The 12,589-nt window shown below is 49.5% G+C and overlaps 2 protein-coding genes across 2 annotated transcripts in view; one reads left to right on the top strand and one right to left on the bottom strand.

Moving 5' to 3' along the window:
- Positions 1-5,872, bottom strand: part of DPYSL2 (dihydropyrimidinase like 2) — a 137,754-nt gene extending 131,882 nt beyond the window's left edge. Inside the window, exon 1 of the mRNA XM_044912564.1 lies at positions 5,519-5,872. Within this exon, the coding sequence (XP_044768499.1) occupies positions 5,519-5,872 (354 nt within the window). The remainder of the gene's footprint in view (positions 1-5,518) is intronic.
- Positions 5,873-10,204: 4,332 nt separating this feature from the next.
- Positions 10,205-11,299, top strand: PNMA2 (PNMA family member 2). The gene has a single exon (XM_021698973.1). It carries the CDS (start codon positions 10,205-10,207, stop codon positions 11,297-11,299), a length of 1,095 nt encoding a protein of 364 aa, XP_021554648.1.
- Positions 11,300-12,589: the final 1,290 nt, after the last annotated feature.

The raw sequence follows: 12,589 nt of genomic DNA, 5'->3' as shown, positions 1-12,589 counted from the left end.
AAACTAAATTATACCTTTAAACTCACTATCTCTGGCAGTGGAGTGGAGCCACAGAATGGTGTATTGCAAGAAGTATGGCACTGATGGGGAGCCTGGGTGGTGCAGTCGATTGAATATCCAACTCCTGATTTGAGCTCAGGTCATGATCTCAGGGTCATGGCTCACACTCAGCATGGAGCCTGCTTGTCCTTCTCCCTCTGCCCCTCCCCCCCACTCACACTCTCTCTCTCTCTCTCTCTCTCCTTCTCTCACATAAATAAATAAAATCTTAAAAAAAAAGAAGAAGAAGTACAGCACTGAGTCAGGAAACCTTGGTTCAAATCCTAGGTCATACACTTACTAAAAAGCAAGACCTTGGGACTGGTCAGTAAATATCACTAAATCTCAGTGTCCTTACTTACAAAAAGGGGAAATGCCTATATCAGAAGGTGTCCAGGCAAGTTTCAAAATAATATACTCTACACATTCTAAGAAATAATGCAAGTTTCAAAATAATATATTCTACAGATCTAAGATAAAATGCTACCAAAATAACAAGGTTTAGGAGTGGGATTGGGCAGTGAGAGGCCTCCATCCTAATGCTGAAACCATCACCTGAATTCCATGGGACCAAGTACGATTTTTCTGGGCATTGCTTTCTCCACTGCTAGAATGAGGTGATTAAATAATCATGAGGTCTCTTTCAAGCTCTGACATTCAGTGGCAGTGTACATTCAACTCCATGATCAATTCTGACTCTCCCTTCTTTCTCAAGGAGAGAGGGACACTGGCACCAAAAGACCCACAAGAAAACTGGCCTATCTTTACCAACGGTAGGAAAATGCCCAGCCCGTTCCTGATTCCCATGGCCCACGAGTTTGTGAACTATGCAACATTCAACCAGATGTTGCCACTGGAGATTCAATGACAGCAATTTTCTTCTCCACCCTTGAGCCACAAGGGAGACAGATGATAGACGCTGTTTAGTTGGTGAGAGTTTTCTTCTATTCAGGTCTCAGGCCCCAGGCTGGAGGAGTCTATTTCATCCCCAATGTAACCCTTCTTACTTCCCCTCACAATTAATTGATTGCAGATCTATTAATTGTACAACAAATTTTCAATCATCAATGACTTACTAAAATTTAACAAATTATAGGACTATTATTCAACCTTAAAAAAAGAAAAAAAATCTTGTCACATGCTAGAACATGGTTTAACCTTGAGGACATTATGCTAAGTGATGTAAGCCAGTCACAAGAAGATAAACAATGTAAGATTCCACTTATAGGAAGTGTCTAGAGTAGTCAAATTCATAGAGACAGAAAGTAAGATGGTGGATACCAGGAGCTGGGGGAAGGGGAAATGGGGAGTTACTGTTTAATGGACGCAGAGTTCCAGTTTTGCAAGATGAAAAGTTCTGGAGACTGATTACAGAACAATAGGAGTATATTTACATTACTGAATTGTATATTTAAAAATGATCAAGATAAATTGTATGTTACGTGTATTTCACAATTATTTTTTTAGTTTAACTAATTATATGATTAGTTCCATAATTACTTGGGAAATCAAGGGTAACCAATAATTATGGATTATCACCATTTCCTTCTCTTCCCTTTGATCCCAGATGGGGCTTTTTGGAATCCTGAACATACAAATGTTTATATTTGTGTTTCCTCTTTTGAAACAATGTGACCTCTAAAGTATCAAATGAATGCCCTTGTTCTTGGCTTCCAGCCAAATCTCTACCACATATCTGCCTAACTAGGTGTTCATCTTATTGAACAGGCTAGCCTACTATCAGACAAGTATCTCTGGGGACAACCTACGTATCAGTCATTCACATAACAGACGGAAGCCTTCAATCATTGGGATTTCTTTCTAGCTAAGATAAACATAAGGAAGGGATTTTGAATGGGAGAAGTGAGCGCAAAGGAGAAGAGTGATTTCAGAACTTGTTTTGGAGGAAGAAAGATCTAGAATGGGCATCACCATCAAGATGGGGTAAGGGTAGCATTGAACAGTAAGAGGGCAGCAGGGTCACTGGGCACCTAGGGCTGGGAGTTAATCAACTTGGAGAGGGGATGAGGGGAGACACAATGACAGGGAATATCAAAAAGCATTTTACAGACGGGAATTTTGTCAAGTTCAGTGCAACTCCTATATAGTTTACTCATTGGCATCTGCACTGGAGAAATGGAGAATCACTCCCCAGACACATAGGTTTGCTGTGGGAAGAAGGGCCTGGGAGCACCTTTGGAAGAGATGCTCATGATCCACCTTCCCTGGCTAAACTGTGTCTGAGGTAGAATAGAGGGAATTCCTAAGAGAAAGGGAGGAGGCTGAGGGAGGAGGCACTGGCAAGGGGGAATTAGGCCAATAATACTGCCCTTCTGGCTCTCTCTTCCAAGAGGCTCAGAGTCCTTCACAGATGATAACCAATCTTACCTCACTGCAGCCCAAAGTGGACCTCACAAAGGACACAAAGGAAAAGAGAGTAAAGAGGTAGCTTTCCTCATTCATATTCACTACACTGGCTCTTTCCCTTCACTAAAACCTAACATCCCAGCCCAAGCCACACCCATTTTTTCTGGTGACTACCTGCTATCACCTGTAAATGCAAATGCAGACACCCATGTCCCACAAGCCACATGGCATCTGGGTTGAGGAAGCCTGTTCCCTCCTTTCCCAAAGCCTTGCTAGAGGAACAGCAGACACCCTGCTACAGGTGGACAAAGCCACTTCTGACCAACCATACATTAACAATACCTATAAATACAGATTCAGGGGAAGAAAGTGGTGCAAATCAGGGACCCCAGGGCCCACTCACTCTAGTTCTCCTCCTCTCTTGTCTCAAGGCTTCAGACAGGAATGCACTGAGATGCTGGCAGTCACAATGCTCATTAGCTGAAAATTAAGTGATGGCTACTCAAGTCAATCAAAATGGTGGGCCCAACTGTGCTTTTGAAAATCACCATTGTTATACACACACACACACATACACCCCAAATACCTTTTCTCTCTTGTATAGACATGAAATATTCAATCACTGTAAGTACTGATCCCGGTAAGTGCTCTTAGTCATGAATGAAACCAATCCCATAGGAACATGTTGCCTTATGTGATAAGGCAAGACTGAATGAAAATTCAGGGAAGGCTGCAGAAAAACCAAGCAGAATCATCTTCTGTTGCTAATAACTGGGCAACTAAAGCAAATGTGGGTGTTACGGAGGCTAAAAGTGGCTGGGGTTCTGGTTGGGTATTTCCTCTTCAAATCTCCCCCTCCATGCACCCTAGGTTTACAATTTCGAATGTCTATTAAAATCAGGGAGTGTTCGGGGTGCCTGGGTGGCTCAGTCGTTAAGCGTCTGCCTTCAGCTCAGGTCATGATCCCAGGGTTCTGGGATCCAGCCCAGCATTGGGCTCCCTGCTCAGTGGGAAGCCTGCTTCTCCCTGTCCCACTCCCCCTGCTGTGTTCCTGCTCTTGCTATCTCTCTCTATGTCAAATAAATAAATAAAATCTTTAAAAAAAAATCAGGGAGTGTTCAAACAAGAAGCTGATGATCAAACATCTAAGCTTCCAAATGGACAGGAAAAGAGATGTACTATTCAACCCAATGAAACTTTGCCTTTCAAACCTGAGTTTTAATTCACTGCCATTATTATAGGGGTTGCCATTCTCAAGCTCTGTCCCTTGATCTGCCATTTTAAAAATAATCCCTTCCTTATCTCAAGGCATTTTTCTGCTCCCTTTAGGACATTAGGATTACCAGCACAACTTGTTAAAGATGAGGATACTCACACAACCATGAGGCTGTATGATCATGGTTTGGCCCTCATCTAATGTATTCACGTGGGAAAGTATTTCACACTCCCTCATGTTTCAATATTAGTTACATTATTTAAAACTTTTGCTTCAGTTGTCTGATCACTTGAATTCAGGTGAGTTTTCTGGATTAAGTTCTTTGGGTTGACTCATAGTGAAATACAGATATCAGGTACCTCCTATATGAATAAATCAGAGGACAGAGCTGGGGGAGGAGGAACCAATTAAGTAATTAATTGCCCCACCTTTTGAAAATGACAGTAAATGGTTTATCTTTCCTAGAATTGGTGCAATAAAAGTCAAAAGCTGCAAAACTCTATGCTGTGTCAGGAAACGGTAACGTGTTCCAGCCATTATCACCAACTCCTTAATTGTTCTCCATGCGTTCACCATAAGCACACAACCTGAATACTAAATAAATGTTGGTGGACTCACTCAGGGAATAGGTAGAGACCACTCCCAACTACTCTGAACGGCCCTTAAGAAGAAATCACCTTGAACTTTTTATAGCTAACCTTCTCCCTGCCCCACAAGGCAAGGCACACAATAGGTATTCAATAATCAATCATTGACTGATTTCTCCTCTTCACCAGTGGGCATGGGAGAGAAACAGCAAACAAGTATTAAAACATTTCACACTGTAATTCATCGGTTGAGAAATTAAGGATGTGGGAAAAAATGCACAAGTATGAAGGTCACCCTGATAAAGAAAAAAATGCGAGAAGACTACCGCACTTAAAATGCACACCGTCCACAAGGGCCAGAGATAACAAATATCTTCTAAAATCAAGGTTTGCCAAATTGGCCTTCTTTGTTTCTCCATTAATACGGTATAGGGGGGTCTAGTCCCTCTTTGACAATCTATTCAAAATGTGAGGGATTTTCCCCTTTTCTTTTCTTTTCACCCTTTGAACATAATCCACTAAGTCTCCATCCCCAAAGCACCTCCCAAATAGTGGCGGGGGGGAGCACTCTGGGAAGCCCTTGCTGAGATACTTAGCGGAACTTTGTTCTCCACATGGGCTATTTGGAGCGTCTCGGGTTCCTTGGGTGACTCCACAGCCTCCCTCGTTTCACGCGGCGAACAGGAGTAGGGCGAGGAGATCCTCCTAGGCGGTCCGCGGAGGCGCTGACCATGGTCCTGGCCTCCGAGCTCCGGACGCGAGCGCGGAGGGCGAGGGAGAAGGTATCGTGGGAGAGCGCGCAGGGCGCGGCGGGGAGCTGCTGTCGAAGCCCCCGCCCCTCCCGAACCCCGGGGAGCCTTCGGGCCTGCATGCGAACCCTCCACTGCACGCTCCGAGATGCATCAAAAAAGGGTGGGGCACTCAGCCACAACTGCAATCGGAAGCCGCCCGGAAGGATTTAAGAAGAATGGAATCGGTTCAACCCTCCCCCACACCACCATACGACCCCCAACCGGGGATCGGTTCATCCGTTACCCCCACCCCCCACCTCCCAGGCCCAGGGAGGCTCTGGCAGCCTTTGTGGGCGCGTAGCCGCCCACCGCCGAGCCCGAGCCTCTCCGCACCCTGTACGTAGAAGGGGCAAGTAGGGTGGGGTGCATGTACAGATTTGAGGATGCAATATTCAAGCAAGGCAGGACAGTGGACCCGCTGGGATCCTCGGTTCTCCACCGAGCTGGAAGGGGGGCGAGGGAGGGGCGACCCCGCATCTGGTCCTGCGTCTCGAATACCCCCCCACCCCCATACCAACCTGGTCGTAGATGTTCTGCAGGGCTTCCTTGCCCGAGGCCCGCCGGATCTCCACCTTCCGGCTCGATTCAACAGATGGCTCCCCGCCGGCGCGCCGGCCCTGCCGGGAGTACGGCGGCTGAGGGTCCGGGCCCAAGTGGGCGACGTCCCGCTGCTGAGCCACCACCTGCCCCGAGCCCCGGCCCACAGACAACGAGTCGAAGTCGATGGTCTTGTTCTCGGAGGACCCTTCCACCGGGCAGAACATGCCACAGAATTTCTGCCGGGGCTTGGGGCTGCCTGAGCCCAGGTTTTTAAAAAAGGCAGGGACTTCTTCGTCCTCTGCCGGCTTCCCGGATTGCTTCCTCTCGGCCATGGCGCGGGAGCTCGGGGAGGGTCCTTTCCGTCCGTCCGTCTGCCGGTCCCTAAATCGGTCTCTCAGTGCACAAACCCCCTGGTTGCTGCCGAGGCTGCCGCTCTCTGCCTACCGCAAGGTGTACAGAAAGGAAGGAGGGCTGGCGAGCAAGCGACCCACCCCTCGTGGTCCCTCCCTCTGACCCCGCTTTTTCCCCTCCCTGCCCACGCCCCCCGCCGCCGCGCCAGCTCCCGCGAGCAGCAAAGTTGGGTCTGGAAGGGCGGCCGCTGCGGCAGCGGGAGCAGAGAGGCTGCCAGTTCCTGGCAGCGGCGGGAGGAGGGAGGCGCGGGCGGGGCGGGGGCGGGGCGCGGCGCAGGGGAGGGGAGCCGGGCGCAGGGGAGGGAGGGGAGGGCCGGGCCGCCAAGAGCCCCGCGCTCCGGAAGTGAAGCGGCCAGACCACCCGCTAATGGATGCGGAGCACAGTGCCTGCTGACCGCTCTCCGCGCCAGGGTAAGTATGGGGCAGGGCACGTAGGGGCGAGGACCGGAGGGCGCAGCCCCTGGCCTCTGCGCCCCTCTCCCCCACCTTCCTGGCCCAGGAGCCTCTCCCCCACCGCATTGCAGAGGTGGGCCAGGGGCAAGGGCCCGCCGGAGAGAGGGTTCTCTCCCCCTTACCCAGGGTGTGAGCTGATGGATGGGGAAAGAGGGACGAACCGACTGACGCCTGGACACCCGGAGGAGGGGAAGGGGCAGACCATATGGAGAAGTGGGGGCCTTACGAGGCATGGGATACCAAACCTGGTTACGCAAGGGCCTTGGTAGGCTACGCAGAGATTGAAACGAAAAGGTTCTCACTCACTGCACCCACGGTGGTAGGGGGCGCCTAGCATGGCGGGGAGAAATGCAGAGGGGCGTAGCAAAGGCGGGGGAGAAGTATGGATAAAGACATAGGTCTACGCGCCGTGGGAGTGTAGCAAAAAGTGCAGTCTGCAAATTCTGGCGCCGAACGGCAACTTGTAGTAAGAGTGGGTAGAGACCTGTTCTATTGCCCGAAGGCGTCGTGTGCCGTAACTGCGCCACTGCACCCGTAAGAAGGGCCCAGGAGAATGTCTTGATTTGGTATCTTCCGCCCCTCCTTCCTTGCCAAAACAGGGTAAGACGCAGATTGAAGCCCACTCCCCAAGTCCCCAGCCCTTCTCCGCACCCAGAGTGCCCCGCCTCAATCCCCCGCCCCCGTTGCGCACTGCGCCAGAGCCGCGGGGTTTCCCAGGTTGCCAGACGCCAAGTGCCTGGGATGTAAAGTGCGTGCGCGCGAGTCCAGTGGTGGGGTAGGGGACGGGGTGCACTCTGTGACTGTGCCTTGAATTATGTGAGGCCACGCCGGGGAAAGGTGTGTGGGACTTGGTGTGTATGTGCGGCTCTACCAGCTACAGCTACTGGGTTGGTGGGCAGATAACGAGCATTTTGATTTGTGCCGGTAACGCGTTCTCTGAGAGTCCTTCATTGCTTATTCCTGTCCCCATGTCTTTTCCATGGATCAATCCCTGCCTCTGGGCGATTACAGCCCCGCCCCTGCTTCCATAGTGGCAAAATCCTGCAGGAATGATGCCCATCCTTTGGCGGCTGGGGAGGGAGATCTGGGCATGCTCAGTAACCAGGGTGGGTTTGGGCTTGGAGAAGCTGTATACCGCAAGACCGTCGCGCAGCACAGTGTGACCAAGGATCCATTCCCATTGTCAGCCCTTGCTCCTGGAAGGATTAAGTTCGGATACCCTCCTCCCCCCACTCCCATCTTGAGGGACAGTTTGGGGAATGGAGTTAAATTTGGAGGACAACCAGTCACAGTTTGAAGACGAGCCCACCACGATAGGTGGGAAAGAGGACCCCGCTGAGAACTGCTAGAGGAGAGGGGAGGGCCTGGGAGGCCCAGAGAACCGGAGGCACGCATTTGGACTTTGAACCAGATGTGCTTCGCATTTGAATAAAGTGCTTCCACACGAATTACATCATTTCCTACCCAGAGCGAGCCCGTGAGATGAGTGCTTTTATCATCACCCATTTCCAGAGCAGGAAACTGAGATTTAGAGAGATTGAGGTGCTTTGGCCAAGGTCACTCACTATCTGGCTAAATGATCCAACAGTTACAGCTGAAAATCTGATTCCTTTTCCAACTTGTCCCATCTTTACATGAGAAAATGCGAGATTTTTACTTTTTTTTTTTTTTTTCATGTCCAAATATTTCCATTGCAGGTAGAGATCGCCTTTGGAAGAAGCAGCCAGCCAAAGGTAGCCTAAGCTCCGCATGGCCATTATTATGCAGACCTTGGAGATGTTTCTTCCTGGGCATTCAGTGCCTTTTTACATCTCCTGTTCCCTCTAAATATTACGAGAAGAAGGTTACCCCCTTATCTTAGGAGGGAAAGCGTGGCATGGAGATGCCACTGGGCGCAGGTCCCTGGGGCCGCTGGCTGAAGGTCGGATCTGACATTTTGCCCTCCTGGCCCTCTAGCACATGCCAGGCCTTCTGCACCTTCCAGAAGGACTTGGAAAATGTGCCTGCAGTGACAGCAGGTGCCACCGTAGCTACGGGCTGACATGTGTGGCATATGGACCCCATTTGGACCGATGGGGATGTCTTAGGCCTACCGAAGAATATTCGAGCCCCTTAACACACAACCCCATGACCAACTGGGAGACGGTAGAAACTCTTCCCTTTCTACATCCCCCAGTCTCCACCACTCTCCACAGATGTGCTTCTTGTTTTTCTTTTTTCCTCCAATGACCCATTCAAGCTTAAGTATTATGAAGCATTTTTAACATTCATAGCAAAAGAAACACCTAGTTGTGCATTTGCAAAGCCTGCCCGCACATAACAAAAGAGAATTCATAATCCCAAGTTTAACTAACTTGGTTCTGAGATTTCTTTTTTTAATTGTTAAACCTAGGGGCCCCTGGGTGGCTCAGTTGCCTAAGTGTCTGCCTTCAGCTCAGGTCATGATCCCAGGGTCCTGGGATCGAGCCCCGCATCGGGCTCCGCATCGGGCTCCCTGCTCAGTGGGGAGTCTGCTTCTCCCTCTCCCTCTGCCCCTGCTTGTGCTCTCTCTCTCTCTCACTTGCTCTTTCTCTTAAATAAATAAATTAAATCTTTAAAAAATATTGTTAAACCTATACTAAATTGTTATGCCTATAGTATAGTATATAAGTTAAATTATTATACCTATATTAAATTGGTTTTAAATGTTTGAGTGATTTCTAATTGTCTTTTTTAAACAAAGAAATGCAGCAACTCCATTTGTTTAGTAGATTTAATTATAAAGGATTGTCATTTTTTAAAATAAGTGCATTAATAGTCATCATTGGCTATCATCAAAGCCATAAATATATATTATTGTTATTTATGTGTAACAGGGCAGCTTGGCTTGGCTGGAGCTAAGACAGACCCAGACACACCATTGTGTGGAGTTGGGTGACATCTTCCTTTTCTAGAAGCTGACTAAATAAGCTCGTGACTCTCACGGAACAACTGGAACACATACACAGGTATCTAGCCACATCTGATTTCGTTCTTCACGTGGGGAAAATCTCGAGTCCTGTCCTCAACTGGGGCTCAGACATTAATTGGCATGCCTGATGAGCAAATGGTGGGGAAGCCAGGTTGCAGGAGGGTCCCCAAAAGAAAAAAAAAAAAAAGTCAGTTCAAGCAAAAAAGAGGTCTGACAGAGTGGGGCAGATGTAAATCCAATGTGAGACAGAACCCCTGGCCTACCCCCACTTGCGTCATGAACCAAAGCACGATGCTCCCCGGGAAGGAGAAGGCTGTGTGGTAAAACTGACCATTGTTTCACTAGGAGTCCAAGTCACCCTGCTGGGACACATCTCTCTGGGAGCTCGGGATGCAGGGGTGCAGAGTGGAGGCCTTTCCCCATGACTGGCGAGAGGAGAGGTGAGGCGAGGCGGCAAAGACTGGGAGAGTGGCAGAAACAGCTCTTACAGGTGCCTCGGGCACTCGCAGAAGGGTCAACAGCACCACGTTGCTGCTAGCACCTGGGAGAGAGCAACGGCAGACCCCAGACTGCAGAGCCACAGGGAATGGCACTGTCATAACCGAGATACCGACCAGCCACCCTGGGTCAGGTCTAGAGACATAACTGAAAGTGCTGAGTTCTTGCCACTGGGCAAGTAAGGGTTATTGGTCCAGAAGACCTTGGGACTGCTGTGGGAGTGGCCTAGGACCCATTCAGGGGTGGAGTAGCAGTTCAGGAGCTCAGGCAGGGTATTCTGAGTCCTAAGGCAGCGTATCTGCACCACAAACTAATCGGCAGCCGTAGAGTTAGAGCGAGCAAATACTCAGAAGATGGCTCTGGCACTGTTGGAGGACTGGTGCAGGATCATGAGTGTGGATGAACAGAAATCACTGATGGTTATGGGGATACCAGTGGACTGTGATGAGGCTGAGATTCAGGAGGTTCTCCAGGAGACTTTGAAGGCTCTGGGCAGGTATAGACTGCTTGGCAAAATATTCAGGAAGCAGGAGAATGCCAGTGCGGTCTTATTAGAGCTCATGGAGGATATTGATGTCTCGGTGATACCCAGTGAGGTTCAGGGAAAGGGGGGGATCTGGAAAGTGATCTTTAAGACCCCTAACCAGGACACCGAATTTCTTGAACGACTGAACGTCTTTCTGGAAAAAGAGGGACAGACAGTCTCGGGGATGTTCCGAGCCCTCGGCCATGAGGGAGTGTCTCCGGCCGCCGTGCCCTGTGTTTCGCCAGAGTTATTGGCTCATTGGTTGGGGCAGGAGATAGCACAAGCCCCTCAGCCTCTGCTGCCCATGAGATACCGGAAACTGAGAGTGTTCTCGGGGAGTGCCGTGCCCGCCCCCGAGGAAGAGCCCTTTGAAACCTGGTTGGAACAAGCCACTGAGATCGTCAAAGAGTGGCCGGTAGCAGAGGCAGAAAAGAAACGGTGGTTGATGGAAAGCCTGCGCGGCCCCGCCCTGGACCTCATGCATATAGTGCAGGCGGACAACGCGGCCATCAGCGTGGAAGAGTGCTTGGAGGCATTTAAGCAAGTGTTTGGAAGCCTGGAGAGCCGCAGGACCTCCCAGGTGAAGTACCTGAAGACCTATCAGGAGGAGGGGGAGAAGGTCTCAGCCTATGTGTTGCGGTTAGAAACCCTGCTCCGGCGAGCCGTGGAGAAACGAGCCATCCCCAGGAATATCGCAGATCAGGTCCGCCTAGAACAGGTGATGGCGGGGGCCAGCCTTAGCGAGGTCCTGTGGTGCAGGCTGAGGGAGCTGAAGGATCAGGGCCCGCCTCCCAGCTTTCTTGAGCTAATGAAGGTAATCCGGGAGGAAGAGGAGGAAGAGGCCTCTTTTCAAAACGAGAATATTGAAGAGCCAGATGAAGGGGATGGCTATGGCCACTGGGATCACGCGGCAGATGACTAAAAACCTGCTCAGCGCAGGACCCACAGCCAGTGCACCTAGGGACATTCGCTTTATCCAGCTGAGACGGCGTGGCTCTTTTTGTCGTTAAACGTACACAACTGAAATCGAGGCTTTGGGGCCAGGTTTGCTGCTGCTTTCTCAGAAAAAATTATCCGAGAGTTGCTTGGACCCTACACAGATGATGAACAAACACCGGATTAAATTCCAAATATGAGATAGGAAGCCTCAAGGAAGCTGAGGCACTTCAGGTCTCCCAAATAGGCCAAAGTTTACCCCTACCATAAAAGAAAGAAATGATGTGAGGGAAAAAAAATATATATATCTTTTGTAATTTATTTAAAAATCTAAGCTCTTGGACTTGTCAGGTGATTTCCTTTCTCAAGTCAGCACCTTCTCTCTGAGTACCTAGCAGTGTGAGGTGCTGGTCAAAGAGGTAAGGATCCTAAACCTAGGAGCGTGGGCGGTGCTCTCAGGGAGCTTACCACCTCCTTGAAGATGTGACCTCGGCATGGGAGAAGCAAATAACTTCATGTGTAAATAAGTCACAACACCCGTAGAAGCGCCATTGCCAAATGAATACAACCACCTCCGCGATGATGTTTCTTTCTTTACTTGGGATGCACCCCTCCACTTTTCCGCTAGGTGTCAGATGGTCAGTTCCAGGCACTGGGTCAGAGCCTCAAGACATAGATGACTCAGCCTAATCGCTGCTTTCAAGAGATTTACAGTGTGCCAGACACCTTTGAGAAAGAGTGGACATTATGGGAAGACATGCTAGAGAGGGAGGATTGGATTTAGCGAGCAGACCATTTTGGTCAGAGAAGATTTTTAGTGGCGACAAAGGGGACGAAGGAGAGGAAAGGAGCTCGTGTTTACTGAGGGTCTATTATGTTCCAGGTGTTTTACACATATCTCATTTAATGTACACAGCAACCCCAACAGGGTATCATGTTGCCCTTTTTGAAAGAGAAGATGAAGCTCAGATGAGCTAAGTGGTCTCCTCAATATAGAAATGCTAACAAGCGGCAGAGCTGAGATAGAAGTCCGGAACTTTCGGGCTCTTGCCAATCCTGCCGCCACTACAATCCCGATATTTCAAGTTGTGCTCCACAGTGCTGCAGAGATTTTTCAGCAGTTCCATCTTTAAAATGTATTTTAAACTCCACATCTCTACTGAAAAACAAGTAGATTCAAGTGTGTCGATATTCAAATGTTCACACATTGGCATTCACCCGCAGGCTCACTTATGTTTCCAGATGGACTCGTTTTGTGCAGACCTCGGAAGTAACG

Source organism: Neomonachus schauinslandi, chromosome 2 (genome assembly GCF_002201575.2).
Source record: "Neomonachus schauinslandi chromosome 2, ASM220157v2, whole genome shotgun sequence".
NCBI lineage: Eukaryota > Metazoa > Chordata > Mammalia > Carnivora > Phocidae > Neomonachus > Neomonachus schauinslandi.
Note: the sequence above shows the minus strand (reverse complement) of the source record. Positions and strands in the feature narration are given on the sequence as shown.